Source organism: Callithrix jacchus, chromosome 5, assembly GCF_049354715.1.
Source record: "Callithrix jacchus isolate 240 chromosome 5, calJac240_pri, whole genome shotgun sequence".
In the NCBI taxonomy this organism is placed as follows: Eukaryota; Metazoa; Chordata; class Mammalia; order Primates; family Cebidae; genus Callithrix; species Callithrix jacchus.
The window spans coordinates 131,032,291-131,052,608 of record NC_133506.1 but is presented as its reverse complement, the minus strand read 5'-3'; the positions used below and the strand labels follow the sequence as shown (position 1 = coordinate 131,052,608).

The following is a 20,318-nucleotide window of genomic DNA, read 5'->3' as shown; positions in this document are numbered from 1 at the left end:
AGTTAAAACAGCTGGGTGTGCCTGTAATTAGCTACTTGGGATGCTGAGGCAAGAGGATACCTGAGCCCAGGGGTTTGAGATTATCCTTAAATAGATGAAGACCCAGAGAGAAGTGGGTTTCTCTCGGAAAAAGTCTCTAAAGAGAAGCAGGTTAGACTCTTCTGCTACCTCCCCTTTGTTCTGGGGTAACATTTTAAAGTGTTCTCCAAGCCTGGGCAACACGGTGAAACCTCGCCTCTACCAAAAAATAAAAAAAAAATTAAAATTATTCATAAAAGAAAAAAAATTAGGCGGGTGTGATGATACACACCTGTAGTCCCAGATACTCGAGAGGCTGAGGTGGGAGGATCACTTGAGCTCACGAGATGGACGCCACAGGGAACCAAGATCATACCTGCTGCACTCCAGCCTGGGTGACAGAGCAAGATCCTATCTCAGAGTCTTCTCCAACTTACATATGTGGGGATTTCTCCCCACCAGCAGCAATTCTGCAGTGGATACCAGCTAGTGTCCTCAATTTTTTTTTCTTTTAAGATGTTATCTCACTCTGTCACCCAGGCTGAAGTGTAGTGGCATGATCTCCACTCACTGCCACCTCTGCCTCTCAGGGTCTAGCGATTCTCCTGCCTCAGCCGCCCAAGTAGCTGGGACTATAGGCACCTGCCGCCACACCCAGCTAATTTCTGTATTTTTAGTAGAGATGGGATTTTGCCATGTTGCCCAGGCTGGTGTTGAACTCCTGACCTCAAGTGATCCACCTGCCTGGACTTCCCAAAGTGCTGGGAGTACAGGCATGAGCCACCAACCCGGCCCTCCAATTCAATTCTGACAGTCATCTACCTGGACATAGCTTAGATTCCACAGGTTCAGGGCTCAGCCCCCAAGAATGCTTCCCCTTGAAATAAATCGCAAATCTGGAAATGTCTGCGTATCTATGAGTTGTATACATGTTGACTTGAGACCCTCTTAAGACTGTTTTTGCGATGCTTCTGTTACATGTATGTGGAAGCAGTGGGCTGGTGAGATGGGCCACTTAAATCTGTGTTTATAATTTTGGCTCCTCCTCCCCTGACACCCAGGCTGGACTGCAGTGGCAGGATGAAGGCTCAGTGTAGCCTCAACTTCCTGGTCTCAAGGGATCCTCCCGCCTCAGGCTCATGAGTAGCAAGGACCACAGGCATGCACCACCACATTCAGCTTATTGATTTATCGTAGCGGCAGGGTCTCCCTATGTTGCTCAGGCTGGTCTTGAACTCCTGGGCTCAAGTGATCTGCCTGGGCCTCCCAGAATGCTGGGATTACTAGCCTGGATTTATAGTTTGTAGGTAAATAGATTTGGGTAGAGTCAGGAAGTTTCATGAAATCCACAAAAAGGAGTCAAATTAATCACAGTTAAGCATTTTCTACATGGGAGTAGAAAATGCCAGTTCTAGGCCGGGCGCGGTGGCTCAAGCCTGTAATCCCAGCACTTTGGGAGGCCGAGGTGGGTGGATCACGAGGTCAAGAGATTGAGACCATCCTGGTCAACATGGTGAAACCCCGTCTCTAATAAAAATACAAAAAAATTAGTTGGGCATGGTGGCGCGTGCCTGTAATCCCAGCTACTCAGGAGGCTGAGGCAGGAGAATTGCCTGAATCCAGGAGGCGGAGGTTACGGTGAGCCGAGATTGCGCCATTGCACTCCAGCCTGGGTAACGAGCGAAACTCCGTCTCAAAAAGAAAGAAAGAAAGAAAGAAAATGCCAGTAAGCAATGTTAGTTCTACATAAAGTCCTGAGGACAGTCCTGATTACTTGTACCTGATCAAAATCATCTTTACAGGATCAAGCTTGAAACTCCCATTTTATTTTTTGTTTTGAGATGGAGTCTCTCTCTGTCTGCCAGACTGGCAATTCTCCTGCCTCAGCCTCCCGAGTGGCTGGGATTACATGCATGCGCCACCGTGCCCAGCTAATTTTTGTATTTTAGTAAATGGGAGTTTCTTCTTATCGGTCAGGCTGGTCTCGAACTCCCGACTTAAGGTGATCAGTCCGCCTCGGCCTACCAAAGTGCTGGATTACAAGCGTGAACCACCGCGCTCGGCGCTTCCCAGTATTTCAGGGCACCCCTTTGTTGCACCCCTGGAAGGTCGGTCCCCTACTAGTAATGTGGGGAACATTTGCTGTAAACTGGGAGGCGGCTGATGGGGACAAAGGCTGAGTACGAGAATCGCAGGGTCAGAAAAAGACCCCTCAGAGCCGTCCCTGCACCCTGGCCCTAGGAAGGCCTCACGTAACTTTAAGGCCACCTGCAATGGCACCAGTCTACGAGGGCCCAGCGTTCTATGCAAATAAACTCGGCGGCCCCGCCTAGCGTCGCGGCTCCGGAAGCTGCTCTCCCTCCCCCTTCCTCCCCGCGCTTCCGGCCGGGCTGGTGCCCCTACGAGCCCGCAGTCCCTGCCTGGCGGCGATGGCGCGGCGCGTACGCGTGCTGGTGGACATGGACGGCGTCCTGGCTGACTTCGAGACCGGCCTCCTGCGGGGCTTTCGCGACCGTTTCCCCGGGGAGCCGCACGTGCCGCTGGAGCAGCGCCGCGGCTTCCTGGCCCGCGAGCAGTACCGCGCCCTGCGGCCCGACCTGGCGGTAGGGGGCGCGGGGTCCCCACCCGGGCAGGGCCGGCTACCACCGTTCGCGGGGCCACCTCTTCTGTGTGAATGGAGCAGAGCTCTCACCCCAGAACCCGCGGGCAGCGCACCCTGGGGAGGAGTCTTTGGGCGCGTGCCCCTGAGCGAAGCCCCCTCCGCAGCCCTGAGCCGGAGCCCGGAGCCCCTAGGAAGCTCCCTGCGAGTCCTCGCTGGAGCTGGCTCTGTCAGAGGCAGAAACCGGGACTCAGATCTCTTGTCTTTCAGGACAAAGTGGCCAGTGTGTACGAAGCCCCAGGCTTTTTCCTGGACCTGGAGCCCATCCCGGGGGCCTTGGACGCCGTGCGGGAGATGAACGACCTGCCGGAGTAAGGAGGGCGAGGGCGGGCGGAGGCCTGGGTGGGCTTCGGACTCCCGGCTCCCAGCAGTGACCACGTCCTCCTCCTCCGTAGCACGGAGGTCTTCATCTGCACCAGTCCCCTGCTGAAGTACGACCACTGTGTGGGTGAGAAGGTGTGGCTGCCCGGCCCCCCACCGCACATGGAGCTGCCTAAATCCTGATTTTAAAAAGAAACCACTAGAACTAGAAGGTTGGGGGTGGGGGGCGGGCTCTCAAGGGCTTAGGCCCCACTCCTTGCCCCTGAATTCCGGCTCCCATCAGGCCCTACTGATAGACCTGTGTCTCTTACACAGTACCGCTGGGTGGAGCAGCACCTGGGGCCCCAGTTCCTAGAGCGAATTATCCTGACAAGGGACAAGACGGTGGTCTTGGGGGACCTGCTCATTGATGACAAGGACACAATTCGAGGTTGGATCCGTCATCTTTGGCAGCCTTCAGGCCTCTGGCCTACCCGGAGTAGGGAGGGGGAGTAAAAATAACCAGATGACAGCGGGCTGCCTTTCCTGTCCTAGGCCATGAGGAGACCCCAAGCTGGGAGCACATCTTGTTCACCTGCTGCCACAATCGGCACCTGGTCCTGCCCCCAACAAGGAGACGGCTGCTCTCCTGGAGTGACAACTGGAGGGAGATCTTAGACAGCAAGCGAGGAGCTGCGCAGAGGGAATGAGAGGGATGCCGCGGGCAGCGGCTGAAGCTGAAGGGCAGGCCCGCAGGGGCCACCGCAGAGCCGAGTCAGGGTGGCATTGTGCTGGTCGCTGGCCCCGTGGAATGGAGCAGGTAGACACCATAACCTCTGTGTTGCCAGGCCACAGGCCCAGCCCCTGGTACCTCCCGAGAGGCTGCCCCTGGACCCTGGCTGGCATGCAAATAGGGTGGGAAAACTAGTCAGGACCCTTTTAATAAAAGACCTTGGCTTTCTAGTCTTCTAGGATGCTTTATTTGGGAGTGTAAAGGGACAGGTTCCCTGGGTGGATGCTGATGAGCCCTGCCCTTCCCTCTGAGTCCAGTGGCCCCCGAATCTACCCCATTTCCACCCCCATTGTGGATACCATTCCTGTAGCACTTGCCAGTCCTGGGCCATCTAAGGGGTCAGCCTTGAAGGGGTACACAAGAGGCAAGAACCCCCCATTTTCCCTGAGCTCCAGCTTTCCATCGGGTCCCACGTACCTTCTGTTGACCAGGGCACATCGCGCACATGGAGCCACATCCTTTATGTTGCTGTCTCTTCCTGTCTCCCTTGAGCACCACTCTTTCACTGCGTCCCTGATGCCCTCACGAGATGTACTTCTGGGGTAGGGGCTCCCCATCACTGAGTATGACAGCGTAGGAGGAGGGTGAGGGGGAAAGATGCAGCTCCCCAGGGTTATGCCTCCATTCCGATGTGTCATCACTCCCATGGCCTTTTCTTGATGCCTGATGGCCACATGAAGTCACTGGGCCATGTCACTCAAGGGCAGGGACCCCCATCATCTTGGAGTCCCTTATGTGGTGCCTGGCAGAAAGCAGGACTGGGCAGATGATTCATGCTGGGCCACAGGTTATCCAGGTTGGCATCCCCACACCCAAATGCCCGGCCTGGAGAGCCCCTGGGGGAGGTATCCGTCCTCCACAGCCCTCAAGGGAGGCACCACACCTTCCCAGGGTGAGATCCTTTCACCGTGAGGCATCTCATTCCTGTCCCTGAGAACTACTCCGGACACTTCTGTTAAGGTTAATCCCCTATTTTCTGTTATGAAGGTAGCTCTCTTAAGCGTCAGTCCCAGTTGCTGAGAACACTGTCCTGCAAAGCCTCTGGGTCTGGGCATGTGGCTGCTTTTTTTTTTTTTGAGATACAGTCTTGTTCTATCACCAGGCGCCAGGCTGGAGTGCAGTGGCGCAATCTCAGCTCACTGCAACCTCTGCCTACCGGGTTCAAGCATTTCTCCTGCCTCAGCCTCCCGAGTAGTTGGGACTGTAGGCGTGTGCCACCATGCCTGGTTAATTCTTTTATTTTAGTAGAGACAGGGTTTCACCATGTTGGCCAGGATGGTCTCAATCTCTTGACCTCATGATCCGCCTGCCTCGGCCTCCCAAAGTGCTGAGATTACTGGCGTGAGCCACTGCACCACGTAGCTGCTGCTTACACTACCGCCTGGCAGTGGTGGCACTGGACATAGGGTTGAGTGCAGGCCTATGGAAGCAGCTCCAGTTTCTTCATGTGTCTCTGAGTCTGGCTTCCTTAACTGAATGGCATTTCATCACAGTGTAAATACCTGTCCTGCTGAAAGAACTCGCCTTTCCAATGGCCGAAAAGGCACCACTTGGGCAGCATGTCCTCCCCCTGTGCCCTGTGTCCACACCAGGCCCGTGGTCTCCAGCAGTAGGAGTGCTATAGTCTCAAGGTCTCCATGGATCAGCGCTGCTGTGGGGACACGCTCCTAGGCAGTGGGATACCCAGGGCAGAGTGCGCTTGCCGGCTGTGGGCCTCGGCCACCTGGCTAGGGGAGCAATAGTCCTCCAGGAAGATCTGCGCCAGGTTCCGGAGCCTGGCACTGGCTGAGAGGGAGAAGCGCAGCATGCACTGCACCACGGGTGCGGCAGTCAGCTCTGGGGGGCGGCTGGGGCCCAGTGTGCTCAGGTGTATGAGCGTGGTGATGGCAGACAGTACCGTCTCCTCGTTGGGGCTGGACAGGCAGTTGATGATGAGAGGGATGCCTCCTGCCTGCAGGATGTGTTCCTTGTTGGCCCTGTCTGGGCACAGGTTGCACAGGCCTCCTGTGGGAGAATAAGGAAGAATCTGTATGCTGCAGCCTCAGCCTTCCTCCCAGCTCCCCAGCCCATGAGCCCCAGGAAGGGACCCAGGCCAGAGAGAAGCTTGCCCCAGTACAAGGGATCCAAAGCCCATTCCAGCTTCCTGCCCTCTCAAGCTTTCAGAAAGGCCTTCCTGCCTGCTCCAGCCTGCCACAGCCCAGCTTTCTGAAAGTGGGCACAAATCCCTTTCCTTCTCAGTTCAATGGCTAATGTGCTTTTTTCCATTTCTTAAATGTAAAAAAGTAAAACAAAGCTGGGCACGGTGGCTCATGCTTGTAATCCCAGCACTTTGGGAGGCTGAGGTGGGTGGATCATCTGAGGTCAGGAGTTCAAGACCAGCCTGGCCAACATGGTGAAACTCCATCTCTACTAAAAATACAAAAATGAGTTGGACGTCGTGGTACGTGCCTGTAATCCCAGCTACTTGGGAGGCTGAGGAAGGAGAATCTCTTGAACCGGGGAGGCAGAGGTTGCAGTGAGCTGAGATTGTGCCACTGCACTCCAGCCTGGGTAACAGAGCAAGACTGTTTCAAAAACAAATAAATAAAATAAAAAACTAAAACAAAATCTGTAATACATCGTCGTCACCTTAGAACAATTTTTTTTGAGACAGTCTCTCTCTGTAGCCCAGGTTGGAGTGCAGTGGTGCGATCTCAGCTCACTGCAACCCTGCCTCCCGGTTTCAAGCAATTCTTCTTCCTCAGCCTCCCGAGCATCTGGGACTACAGGTGCTTACCATCATACCCAGCTAACTTTTTGTATTTTTTAGTAGAGACAGGGTTTTACCATGTTAGCCAGGATGGTCTCAATCTCCTGACCTCGTGATCTGCCCGCCTCGACCTCCCAAAGTGCCGGGATTGAGCCACAGCACTTTGGGATGAGCCACAGTGCCTGGCCAAGCAGAATTTCTAAGCAGAAAGACATGACCCAGGATCGGTAAGAGGAGGAGATACGGTGTAGCCACCCAGCGCTCTGTGCCAGGCAGATCCAGTGAGGATCTCAGCACTGCCACTGAGGACCAGGTGACCAGAGCCAGCTACTCAATTTCTCTAAGCCTTGGTTTCTTCACCAGTAAAACTAGCACAGAAATGAAATGATGTGATTAGCGCATCTTGTTTGGACACACAGGTGATGTGGAGTAAGAATCCACCTGTTCAGAGCCCAGAGGTTGGCAGTACCAGACTTGTAGCCCTCACATACGGAATAGTACCAGCACATACACACAGTTTATCAATGAGAAAGCAAGTGCCCGTGTAGCCAGTATCGAGGTGATCCATAAGCCTTCACATGTGCCTTTCTGATCCAATCCTCTCCCTCCCTCAGAGACACACACCTTGCTGGTTATACTGTATTACTATGTGTCTAGCATCATTTGCTAAATATGTTTGTAAGATTGCTGCATGCAACTGTAGATCTCAGTTTCGTTGCTAAATAGTAGAAGTATCCCATGATGTCAGTATCCATTCTCCTGCTGACCATCTTGGGTTTGGGACTGTTACAGACAGTACTGCTAGTGGCGTTTCACTGCATGTGCATGTCCCCTAGCCCTGTGGATTGAAGTGCTGGATCATGGAGTGTGCCTACTATCTTCAACTTTTTTGAGATGGAGTCTCGCTCTGTCGCCAGGCTGGAGTGCAGTGGTGTGATCTCAGCTCACTGCAACCTCTGCCTCCCAGGTTCAAGCAATTCTCCTGCCTCAGCCTCCCTAGTAACTGGGACTAGAGGCGCGCACCACCACTCCCAGCTAATTTTTGTATTTTTTAGTAGAGATGGCGTTTCACCATGTTGGCCAGGATGGTCTCGATCTCTTGACCTCGTGATCTGCCCGCCTTGGTCTCCCAAAGTGCTGGGATTACAGGCGTGAGCCACCGCACCTGGCCTGTCTTCAACTTTACAAAATATTGGTTTTCTTATTTAAAAAATGTTTACTATTATTATTGAGATAAGAGTTTCACTCTGTCCCTTAGGCTGGAAGTGCAGTAGCACGATCTTGGCTCACTGCAACCTCCACTGTTGAGCTCAAGCAATTTTCCTGCCTCAGCCTCCCAAGTAGCTGGGATTACTACACACATGCACCACCACACCTGGCTAATTTTTTTTTCGTATTTTTAGTAGAGATGGGTTTCACCATGTTAGTAAGGCTGGTTTCAACTCCTGACCTCAAATGATCCATCCACCTTGACCTCCCAAAGTGCTGGGATTACAGGCACGAGCCCACCGCGCCCAGCCCAAAGTACTGTTTTCCAAAGAGGCTGATAAGGAATTATTTACCAGCCTTTATCGGAACACCACTACCATCTGGTGGCAGCTACATGTATTGCAGGAAATAGAACACAGGAAAGAGATTAACCTGAATTCTGGGAGGCCACCTTCTTAAACTCTGTTTTAGTAACAAAACTGCTAAATATTCTATAATATTCTAGGATTCAACCAGTTTTCATGAAAGTAGAAAATTATCTCCTGATTCCTTCATATCTTCATACAGCATCTATGCTGGATGGTGCAGGTAGGTACACAGGACATCTGAGAGTCAGTCAATGGCGCTGTGGGCAGACCCTCCATACTTTCATTTAGGACTTGAACTCTGAATTATTTCATTCAATGACTATTTACTGAGACCCTGGCTTTACATCTGGTTTCCATAATTCATCCACCTCCCATCCATCATCCCAAACAAGGGCAGCTCTGGCCTGACCAAGGACGCCTCCTGGGGTCAGTTCCTTCTTTTTTTGTTTGTGTTTTTCTTTGAGACAGGGTCTTGCTCTATCACCCAGGCTGGAGTGCAGTGTTGTGATCACGGCTCACTGCAGCCTCAACCTTCTGGACTCAAGTGATCCTTCTGACTCAGCCTCCTAAGTAGCTGGGACTACAGACATGCACTACCATGCCTTGTTAATTTTTTATATTTTTTTTGTAGAGGTGGGGTCTCACTATGTTTCCCAGGCTGGCCTCAAACTCCTGGGCTCAAGTGATCCTCCTACCTTGGCCTCCCAAAATGCCAGAATTACAGGCATGAGCCACTGCACCCAGCCCCAGTGACAGCTCCTCTATGACACTGGTAACACATGGCCGGGCGCGGTGGCTCATGCCTTAATCCCAGCACTTTGCGAGGCTGAGGTGGGTGGATCACTGAGGTCAGGAGTTCGAGACCATCCTGGCCAACATCACAAAACCCCGTCTCTACTAAAATATAAAAATTAGCAGGGCGTGGTGACAGGTACCTGTAATCCCAGCTACTTGGGAGGCCGAGGCCGGATAACTGCTTGAACCCGGGAGGCAGAAGTTGTAGGTGAGCCGAGATTACACCACTGCACTACAGCCTGGGTGACAGGGCAAGACTCCATCTCAAAAAAAAAAAAGTGGCCCCAAACCATGGGCACTATCAGTTGCGGCAGAAATGTCTTCCCGCCAGAACTCACTCAGGAATGTGGCAGAGGCAGCAAGGTGCAGTAGAGACAAAGAACAAGGGAAGAAAATGTCCTGGAGGCTGAGCCTGAGCCTGGACAGAAAAGGCAGCCAGAAGCACAGGGAAAGGGTCAATAAGCTGGTTCCACAATTGTTCTAAACGGACAAACCCACCAGAGGCCAAGAAAGGGGCTGGAGACAACATGCATGTTCTCCACGATTGCTGTAAACTGATCCTTCCTCATGGCTGTGGCTGTGCCTATGGGGGCAACTGAGAGGATGCCAGAGGAGAAAGGGACCCCCGCATAGAGATGATGGTTAGCGAAGCCAGGCTGCTGCTGGTGAGTGGACGCTGCCACTGCAGGTCTACTGCCACTGCTGATGGGAACACCTGGGTCCAGACTGAAGCCCTGGCTGACATCGAGTCAGAGCGGGGGTCTTTCTGGAGGCCTGCAGGGCCCTAAGCATGGAAATAAAGGAAACTCTTGAGTCCCTTCAAGAAATTCCAGGCACCTAGCTAGCCCTGAGAAGCAAATGAGTAACTTGATAAGCAAGAAGGTCATAGTTAGCTTAAAACAATAGCCAAGGAAGTCAGGATCAGAGAATGTCTTCTTTCCCCAGAGAAACTAACATCCTTTTTTTTTTTGAGACAGTCTCACTCTGTTGCCCAAGCTGGATGCAGTGGCGTGATCTTGGCTCATTGTAACCTCTGCCTCATGGGTTCAAGCAATTCTCCTGCCTCACCCTCCCGAGTAGCTGGGATTACAGCTGCCACTATGCCTGGCTTATTTTTCTATTTTTAGTAGAGACGGGGTTTCACCATGTTGGCCAGGCTAGTCTTGAACTTTTGAGCTCAATTGATCCACCTGCCTCAGCCTCTCAAAGTGCTGGGATTACAGGCCTGAGCCACAGCGCCCAGCCTAAAGATAACATATTAACATAAGCCCCAAGAGTTGCTTTTCAGAAACCTAGATCCCCACCAAACGGTTCCCCTGGCACTGAGACTGCGGATAAGGGGAACTGAAATGGGCACTCTGACCACTCTTTAGATCAATTTTTTGTTCTGAATTTTTCCCTGAAGGGCCTGGAGGACACGCCCACAGAATGGCTAGCATTCTTTTTTGCTGACTGCAAATTTGTAGACAAAGCTTCACCTCCTTAACCAATCGCAAATCAGAAAATCTTTGAAGTCACCTGTGATCTGTGCCCCCATCCCTTGGAGACATCCTGCCTTTTTAGGCCAATATAGCCTCCGTGTGTTGATTTAAAACTTTGCCTATAATCTCTGGCTCCCTGCCTTTAAATACCCTTTACCCATAAGACACCTGGGAGTTTGGGTCTTAAGCATGAGCTGCCGGATTCTTCTTGCTTGGTACCCTGCAATAAAGGCCTCATTTGCAGCCGGGCGGTGGCTCATGCCAGTAATTTCAGCACTTAGGGAGGCTGAGATGAGCAGATCACCTTAGGTCAGGAGTTCAAGACCAGCCTGGCCAACATGGTGAAACCCTGTCTCTACTAAAAACACAAAAATTAGCTGGGTGTGGTGGCAGGTGCCTTTAATTCCAGCTACTCAGGAGGCTGAGGCAGGAGAACTGCTTGAACCTGGAGGCAGAGGTTCCAGTGAGACGAGATCACGCCATTGCACTCCAGCCCGGGCAACAGGGTGAGACTCAGTCTCAAAAAAAAAAAAAAGGCCTCACTTTCTCTCACTGCAATTCCATCAGTAATTGCCTTAGTGTGCAGGGTGAGCAAATCATTTAGTTAGATAACATCGGGCTTCCAACACTCACAGAGGAGGCAAAAGTCCTGGGCCAAAGAGCAGACCTCATTCAGAGCTGCTGCAGCAAAGCCAGCATGGAAGGATGACTGTGGTGGCTGCAGGGACAGACGGAAGGAAGCCTGCATTCTCACCCTGGGCTGCCATAGCCAGACAAGGGGCAGCTGTCTGCAGGGCAGTTTCCTTATTGATAAAATGAGCAATTTGAAGTAAACTTTCTAGCTTTCATGCCACAATCCTAGGAATGAGAACTCCTCTGAGGCAAGGAATGGGCCAAGGGAATAGCTGCTAGACTCTGAGTGCTTTGGGTTTCAGTGTCAGGTCTGGAACTCTTTAAACCTTTGGCCAGCCCGCTGAACCTCCCTAAGCTTCAGTAACCTTAGGCGGTGTAAGCACATCACTTCAGTACTATCTCTGGTGCACAGGAAGCAAGCGCCTGGTACCCAGTGGGAGCTCCTAAGTGTGAGCTAGTGCCATCCATGTTGGGGGCACAATAGCAGCACCAGGCCTGCAGCCAGGTTCTCCCCACCTAACACTGCCTGGGCACGCTCTGGGAGGCTGAGGATAGGCGTTCCTGTCATTCCGTGATGTTTTTCTGTGATGAAGTAAGAATCTCTGGAGCAGACTATCTGATCCTACTTCACCTCTCTGGGAGAAGGGGCGACTGCTCACCCTCAAAGGGTTTTGGGTATCATCTGTCTTTGGGTGGCAACCAAGGGGACCCTGTCTACGGCTGCAGACACTAACCCTAAAAAAGCACTGGGTATAATCCCAGCACTTTGGGAGGCTGAGGAGGGCGGATCACCAGGTCAGGAGTTCGAGACCAACCTGGCCAACATGGTGAAACCCAATCTCTACTAAAAACACAAAAATTAGCTGGGTGTGGTTGTAAGCGCCTGTAGTCCCAGCTACTTGGGACGCTAAGGCAGGAGAATCACTTGAACCAAGGTTGCAGTGAGCTGAGATCATGCCACTGCACCCTAGCCTGAGCAACAGAGGAAGACTCTGTCAAAACAAAAAAAGAGCACTGTGGTGTTTCATTTAATTCTCAACTGAAGTGAGGCAGCTGCTGGCACTGTCCTCATTTGACAGATTATTGGAGGAGAGAACGCCCACAGACAGATGCCTGCCTGACCCCAAAGCCCAGCTCTCATCCCATTCACTATTCTGCTTGCCAACAAGCAGATACTCATTTTGCTTGTTTTTGTAGGGACAGGGTCTTGCTATGTTGCCCAGGCTGCTCTCTCCAATTCCTGGGAGCTCAAGTGATCCTCCTGCTTCAGGTTCCCAGAATGCTGGGATTATAGACATAAATCACCAAGCCCAATCAAGCAGACGCTGGTTTTGGTTCTTTTTTTTTTTTTTTTTTTTTTTGAGATGGAGTCTCACTCTGTTGCCCAGGCTGGAGTGCAGTGGAGTGATCTTGGCTCACTGCAACCTCTGTCTCCTGGGTTCAAGTGATTCTTCTGCCTCAGCCTCCGAGTAGCTGGGATTACAGGTGTGTGCCACCACGCCCAGCTAATTTTTGTATTTTTGGTAGAGACAGGGCTTCACCATGTTGGTCAGGCTGGTCTCGAACTCCTGACTTCAAGGGATTCAACTGCCTCAGCCTCCCAAAGTGCTGGGATTGCAGGCATGAACCACTGCACCCAGCCTGGTTTTGGATCTGTGAGCCACTGCCATGGGCAATCTGACCCAGCTCTCCACTCCGCCACTGCAGAACAAACCCTGCTTGGGGTGCTGCATTATGTCATGGCCGAGACTCCACACCTATGAAATGAAGTTTCCCTACCTTTCCTTCCCTTTCTCTCCTCCTCCCTAGGCCAAAAGGCCTAAGCACTCAAGCCACGCAGACAGAAGCAAGGCTGGGTGCTGCCCTCAGGGAGATCACAATCTCAGGGCTGCCACAGGGGATAAAAGACTCAATGCTCCACAGTGCAGCACAGCACAGAGCCCTCTCCAGAAGCAGCAGAGTAAGTGCCTGTCAGGGATCCCCACTCCAAGACACTAAGAGAAAAAGAGGGCACCAGCTCTCCTTCTCAGTCATGCATAATAAATGCAAGAGAAACTTCCTCTGCAGAGGGTCCCACTGAGGGATTCGATGCTGAGAAAACCACTGTGCTTGGGACTGGGGATCTTGCTCTGGCAGAAGAAGGAAGAGAAAAAAAGGAGGAAAAAACGGTTGGGAAAAGTAAAGCTGGTGATAATGATCCTAAGAATTCTAGATAAAGTGCCTGCACAGAGACACAGATGCACAGACACACACCCATACTTCTGCTCCCACAGCAGCCTGCAAGGCAGGTCAGCAAACAATGCTCGGAGAAGGGACGGGACTCAGATGCTAGGAATCAGCTGAGAAGTAGAGACGCTGGGACCGCGGACACCAGGACCGGGGCTTAGTCCCCAACGTGGGGAAGCTGCCTAGGGTAGCAAGAACCTACGTCAGGGCCACGCCGCCCCCATAGCTCAGTGGACCCGGACCTCAGGGTGCCCCTGTCCTGGGAAAGTTGCTTCCTGACAATTTCCTGAGAAATGACAGCACAAAAGACTCCAATTGGTAAACACTTTTTGGGGCGACTGCTCTTTGACTTTCGCCAATTTTTCTCTAGGGTCAGCGGCTTGATTTGGAGGAGCTCTATCGCCCCCTGGTGGAGGTTTAGCCACATGCTTCTGCAGGGGCCGCAGTCACCATTCAGATGGCAGCAGCTGTGGGGCAGAGGCACAAAAAGAGAGGGGATGGAAGACCAATCTGGGTAATACAGTGAGACCCTGTCTTGACAGAAATTAAAAAAAAAAAAAAAAATTAGCCGGGCATGGTGGTATACACCTGCAGTCACAGCTACTCGGGAGTCTAAGGCGGGAAGATTGCTTGAGCCCAGGAGTTCAAGTTTATGGTGAGCTATGATCATACCACTGCACTCCAGCCTGGGTGACAGAGGGAGACCCTATCTCAAAAAAAAAAAAAAAAAAAAAAGCAAAAAATAAAAAAAGCCCTCACTTCATCTGGCAATTAGCACCACATCTCGCAGCGCCAGCCCCACACTCAGCCACACCATGGCCTCTGACTCTGAGCTCACCTGCATCTACTTGGCCCTCATTCTGCACGATGATGAGGTGACCATCATGGAGGATAAGATCAATACCTTCATTAAAGCAGCCAGTGTAAATGTTAAACCTTTTTGGCCTGGCTTGTTTGCAAAGGCCATGGCCAAGGTCAACACTGGGAGCCTCATCTGCAATGTAGGGGCTGGTGGACCTGCTCCAGCAGGAGGTCCTGCCCCTCTACTGCTGCTGCTCCAGCTGAGAAGAAAGTGGAAGCAAAGAAGAATCTGAGGAGTATGATGATGACATGGGCTTTGGTCTTTTTGACTAAACCTCATTTATATTATGTTCAATAAAAAGCTGAACTAAAAAAGAAAAATAAACAAATAAAAAGTTTTTTTTTTTTTTGAGATGGAGTCTCACTCTGTCACCCAGGTTGGAGTGCAGTGGCACGATCTTGGCTCACTGCAACCTCCGCCTTCTGGGTTCCTGTCTCAGCCTCCCAAGTAGCTGGGACTACAGGCATGTGCCACGATGCCCAGTTAATTTTTTATTTTTAGTAGAGACAGGGTTTCACGATGTTGGTCAGGCTGGTCTCGAACTCTTGACCTCATGTGATCCTCCCTCCTCAGCCTTCCAAATTGCTGAGATTATAGGCATGAGCCACAGCCCGTCCTAAAGAGATTTAAGATAATGTAGTGACTTCCTTCCAATGAGTATAATATGTAAAGAGGGGAAAGAAAGTAATTTCACAGTGGAGAAGCCTGGTGACAACACTTCAGGCAGGTGATCATGCACATAGTGCCCAGGCTGGAGTGCAGTGGCTATTCACAGGTGCAATCGGAGCACACTACAGCATACTACACCTAGGCTCCAGGGATCCTCCTATCTGGGACTACAGGTGGGCACTGTGTATGGCTTTAAAAACTTTGTTCTCTCTCAAAGTTTTGTTTGCTTAAACTATTTCCCACGGCCTAGATCTAAGCCCCTGCAACCTCCGGTGCCACTGAGCTCTCTAAACTCTTTTTGTGCCATTCTCCACTTCACTACAATGATCCTGCCACATCAGCTTTCCTTCTGGTTCTTTCCTGTTTTAAGGCCTTTGCCCATGCCGTGTCCCCACTAAAATGCCTTTCCCATGATGGCCAAGACTGAAGTAGCCCCCATCTTCCGCTGCTGTCTCTCATTACTCTATTTATTTCCTTCTGAGCATCAGCTTTTTTGTTTGCTGACCAGCTGTTCCCCCACTACTAGAATGTAAGCTCCAGGAGGGAAAAGACCTTCCCCTAACTTGTTCACCATACCCCAGCATTTAGAACAGTAGCTTGCTTATACAGTACGTGCCCAATAAATATTGCCCAGTGAATCACTCAGTAGGTCTTAAGATCACAACTACAGAAGCTATAAGTTACAGATTGCCATCTCTACTTCTCTTGATATGAAAACACTAAATATGAGTTACTTTTATTTTTGAGACAGGATCTTGTTCTGTCACCCAGGCTAGAGTGCAGTGACCCAATCCTAGCTCACTGCAGCCTCAAGCTCCCAGGCTCAAGCAGTCCTCCCACCTCTGCCTCCTGAGTAGCTGTGACACCATGCCAGGTTAATTTTTTTTCTTTGAGACAGAGTTTCACTTTTGTTGCCCAGGCTGGAGCTGGAGTGCAATGGTGTGATCTTGGCTCACTGCAACCTCTACCTCTGGGGTTCAAGTGATTCTCCTGTCTCAGCCTCCAGAGTAGCTGAGATTACAGGTGCCCCCCGCCATGTCCAGCTAATTTTTGTGTTTTTAGTAGAGATGGGGGTTTCACAGTGTTGGCCAGGCTGGTCTCAAACTTCCGACCTCGTGATCTGCCCGCCTCAGCCTCCCAAAGTGCTGTGATTACAAGTGTGAGCCACCACAACCGGCCGACAGGCTAATTTTTGTAATTTTTTTTAATAGCAGAGACGGGATTTTGCCATGTTGCCCAGGCTGGCCTTGAACTCAGGGACTCAAGTTATCTGCCTGCTTCAGCCTCCCAGAGTGCTGAGATTACAGGTTTGAGCCACCTCTCCTGCCTGAAATTGTTGGGGATTTTTTTGGTTTTGTTTCCGTTTTTTTTTTCCAGATGGAGTCTCGTAGTTGCCCAGGCTGGAGAGCAGTGGTGCCATCTGGGCTCACTGCAACCTCCACCTACTGGGTTCAAGCGATTCTCCTGCCTCAGCCTCTCAAGTAGCTGGGATTACAGGTGCCCGCCACCATGCCCAGCTAACTTTTGTATTTTTAGTTACCTATAGGGTTTCATCATGTTGGCCAGGCTGGTCTCAAACTCCTGACCTCAGGTGATCTGTCCACCTCAGCTTCCCAAAGTGCTGGGATTACAGGTGTGAGCCACTGTGCCTGGTCAAAAAATTGCTTTTATTTTTTATTTTATTTTTTTGAAATGGAGTCTTGCTCCCATTGGGCAGGCTGGAGTGCAATGGCATGATCTCAGCTCACTGCAACCTCCACCTCCAGGGTTCAAGGCATTCTCCTTTTTCAGCCTCCCAAGTAGCTGGGATTACAGGATACGCCACTACGCCCAGCTAATTTTTGTATTTTTAGTAGAGACAGGGTTTCACCATGTTGGCCAGGCTACTGAACTCCTGAGCTCAGGTGATCCTCCAGCCTCAGCCTCCCAAAGTGCTAGGATAGGTGTGAGCCACTGTGCAGTGGCTGAAATTGCTCTTTTTAAGACATCTTTTTTTGGGCTGGGCATGGTGGCTCATGCCTGTAATCCCAGCACTTTGGGAAACCAAGGCAGGTGGATCACCTGAGCTCAGGAGTTCAAAGCCTCATCTCTTCTAAAAATACAAAAATTAGCCAGGCATGGTAGTGGGCACCTGTAATCCCAGCTACTCAGGAGGCTGAGATAGGAGAATCACTTGAACCTGGGAGGCGGAGGTTGCAGTGAGCCGAGATCTTGCCATTGCACTCCAGCCTGAGGAAAAAAAGTGAAACTGTCTCAAAACAAAACAAAACATCTTTTTTTTGAGACATGGTCTCGCTCTGTTGTCCAGGTTAGAGTGCAGTGGAGCAATCTCAGCTCACTTTGGCCTCTGCCTCCCAGACTCACGCAATCCTCCTGCTTCAGTCTCCATGGGCCTATAGGTGCACACAACTGTGAGCGGCTAAGTTCTGTATTTTTAGTAGAGACGGGATTTTGCCATGTTGCCCAGGCTGGTCTCAAACTCCTCAGCTCAAGTGATCCGTTTGCCTCAGCCTCCCAAAGTGCTGGGATTACAGGCGTGAGCCACCACGCCCGGCCCCAACGACTCACTTCTAACTCACCTATCTCACCCCGGCCCATTAGACCTTTAGGGAACCGACCCCGCCCTTACCAATAGCAAACTCCACGAGGGTCTCATTCTCCTCCGACAGCGAATCGAGAAATAAATCCAGGACCTGCAGCTGCCGCAGATACTCGTAGTTGTTGGGGTCATAAGCGAAGTTGGCGAGGTTGGCGAGGACTTGCTCCTTGGCGTCTGCAACGGGAAAGCGGCACTGGAGCCAGGTCCGAGCGGCGGTCACAGCAGACCCTGCCCCCCTGGCCCCACCGTGGCTCTCACCTTGGCTCTGGGTCTCCTGGAATTCCGTGACCAGCGCCTGCAGGAATCCCAGCCGCCCGACGTGAGGGTCCACCTTCGGCTTCTGGGCCATGGCCGGTGTGGCAGAGGACCCCCAGGGACGGACGGGAGGGTGGGAAAGGTGCAGGGGAAAGCCGAGCGAGACCTTCACCTGCCCTCCACCTGTGTGGAGAGGGAAGATGGGGGGCGGCAAACGGGTTTCTTTCTAGAGTTCAGATTCTACAGTAATTTGCCGCTGAAAATGGGACGTGGGAGATGGGGCGTGGTCTCAGAATCCTGTGGGAGTTGGGTTTGAAAATCGAAATTGGGGCGCGGGCGACGAGGAACAGTCTACGAGTTGGGGCTTGCAGAGGGGGCACCAGCGCCGTGTGCCGGGTGCCGGGTGCCGGATCCCGGATCCCGGGTCCCGGATCCCGGATCCCGGATCCCGGATCCCGGGATCTGTTCCGAGCTCCCAGCGGAAGCCGCGCTGTCTCCGCCCTTAATATAGCGGAAGGAGCGGGCACGAGGAGGAAAGGGCGGGACAGGGGCGGGGCCGTCGACGAACTCCTTGGCGCACGTACTCCGCGCGGTTACGTTTTTTCTGGATGCGGAAGCCCTTCAGCCTGGGCTGCAGCCCGCTGCTAGCGGATTCCCTGAGACAGGTGCGGGCGTGGGTGGGTTTACTGCGAGGAGCAGCCTGGTTTCCCTTATCTCGTTTCCAGCTGCAAATTACTGCAAAATCTGAACGCAAGAAAGAAACCCACTTGCTGCCCCGGCCGATAGGAGGGCGGGTTAGGGCCTCGCTCGGCTTTCCCGCCCCACCTTTCCCACTCTCCCGCCCATTCCCCGGGGCCCTCAGCCGCCCCGACGTGGCCCAGAAGGTAAGACGCCCACGTCAGGCGGCTGGATTTCCGCGAGGAGCAGCGGAGTCTGCCAGAACCCATGTGGCAGGACGTCGAGGGAGAAGCACCTCCAGGACCCCCACGGCTGGCGGGGGCGTGGCCCAGCCTCCTTGACCCGGACGGCCCTTCGGAGCGCGGGCGTCAGCTCTCTGTGCCCCCCATCGGTCCTTTGCCCCTTTTGCAAAAAGCCTGGCGACCCCGATACGCCCTCCATCCCAGCCCGAGGTGGGTCCGCCACCTCTGGACAGAAATCAAGGGGACTGGCTTATGTCCTGGGGCTTTTCGTCAGTCGGGTGGACGGCGCGCGCCCGGGGAAGCACCGGGGAGCCGGAGGAGGAGCCTTGGATGTGGCCCTTTCAGGGCTTTCTGGATGCTGAAGCCCTTCGGCCGGTTCCCTGTCGGGGATTCTCAGGAAGCAGGTGTGTGCTGCATTAACTCGTGGTCACAGGGAACAAAGCACCAGGGAAGGAGGTGGCCTTGCCACTCTCCGATCGTGTTTGACAATGTGGTATAGGTGGCTTAGGCTGTGCATGTCCTGAGAGTACAAAAGTGGAGTCACTTGCGTTAAAAAACAAACAAGGCCGGGAGCAGTGGCTCACGCCTGTAATTCCTGCACTTTGGGAGGCCGAGGCGGGTGGATCACGAAGTCAAGAAATCGAGACCATCCTGGTCAACATGGTGAAACCCCGTCTCTACTAAAAATACAAAAAATTAGCTGGGCATGGTGGCTCGTGCCTGTAATCCCAGCTACTCAGGAGGCTGAGGCAGGAGAATTGCCTGAACCCAGGAGGCGGAGGTTGCGGTGAGCCAAGATCGCGCCATTGCATTCCAGCCTGGGTAACAAGAGCCAAACTCCCGTCTCAAAAAAACAAAACAAAAGAAAAAAACCAACAAAATCCCGACAGAGTTCAAGAAATCCAGGACGAGAGAGTTCTCATGCATAAATATCTGATAAAACTATCACAAAGACTGCAAAAACCACCACGTTGCACAAAGGCCATCACAAACTTGCACAAAACCACTTCTGCACGGCCATCTGCCCAGCAACTGCCTGTCCAACTTTGAACTGGTCACCCTTGTTATGAATCCTTCTACCTAGCGATAATTATCTCAAAACAAGTAGGTAATCCTAATTTTTCCCTTAAAGCCTTTGTCTTCCTTTACCTCCCTGAATACCCATATAGTTTACTATGCCATGCATATTACCATTGCAATGCCCTATGCCCAAAGAGATGGCATTTTCTTTGAGAGAGCCTCTGTGTTATTTAGGTTGACAAAGGCAAGGACCTGAAGCCCTGGGCCTGGATGAAGGCAGAGTGGCTGTCACAGTCCAGCCAGCTGCACCCCCATTGGAAGCAGGCCCCACCTCTGAGGCTTCAGGTCTTTGCCATCAGCCCCTGCCCTATGCACACCCTCGGAGGCAGGAGTTTCAACCATAGTCTGGGTGCTTAGACTCCAGGACCCTCCCCAAAGCCCCTTGGCTTCTGTTGGGAGCCTCTGCAGCCTGGGAAGTACATCTTACCATACCAAGGTGCCCAAGGGGTTCTTTGCCTCTTGCTGGACAGAGCAGCAAAGGAGAGCCCATAAACGGAGGCAAGGATGGAAATAAGTTCCATTCCTCCCTGCCCAGGAACTGCCCCAGACCTCTAGAGGTTCGCAGGCAATCAGCTAAGTGGGGGCTGCAGACTCAGATGGGACTCCACCCCCATCCTCCTCCCTCATTGGTCTTCTCCCTTCTTAAGGTCTCAGGGAGGGGTCCTCCTTGGGGTAGAATTCTCACCCTTAGTAGGTCTTACC

General features: G+C 52.3%; 2 protein-coding genes and 1 pseudogene across 3 annotated transcripts; 2 read left to right on the top strand and 1 right to left on the bottom strand.

The window, feature by feature from the left end:
- Nucleotides 1-2,383: 2,383 nt before the first annotated feature.
- Nucleotides 2,384-3,943, top strand: NT5C (5', 3'-nucleotidase, cytosolic). The gene is made up of 5 exons (XM_002748722.6): nucleotides 2,384-2,621; nucleotides 2,888-2,988; nucleotides 3,073-3,133; nucleotides 3,314-3,428; nucleotides 3,533-3,943. The coding sequence occupies exons 1-5, from the start codon at nucleotides 2,448-2,450 to the stop codon at nucleotides 3,685-3,687; spliced, it is 606 nt and encodes a 201-aa protein (XP_002748768.1). The 5' UTR covers nucleotides 2,384-2,447; the 3' UTR covers nucleotides 3,688-3,943.
- On the bottom strand, nucleotides 3,935-18,120 carry ARMC7 (armadillo repeat containing 7). Of its 2 annotated transcripts, none has more exons than XM_002748721.6 (3): nucleotides 17,620-18,120; nucleotides 17,392-17,535; nucleotides 3,935-5,774 (listed from the first exon to the last, which is right to left on the bottom strand). In XM_002748721.6, the coding sequence occupies exons 1-3, from the start codon at nucleotides 17,708-17,710 to the stop codon at nucleotides 5,413-5,415; spliced, it is 597 nt and encodes a 198-aa protein (XP_002748767.1). In that variant the 5' UTR covers nucleotides 17,711-18,120; the 3' UTR covers nucleotides 3,935-5,412. The 2 variants fall into 2 exon arrangements, with proteins under 2 accessions (XP_002748767.1, XP_035157631.1); XM_035301740.3 differs by having other exon boundaries at nucleotides 4,995-5,774; nucleotides 17,456-17,535; nucleotides 17,620-18,114.
- LOC118153877 (large ribosomal subunit protein P1 pseudogene) lies at nucleotides 14,041-14,365 on the top strand (annotated as a pseudogene).
- Nucleotides 18,121-20,318: the final 2,198 nt, after the last annotated feature.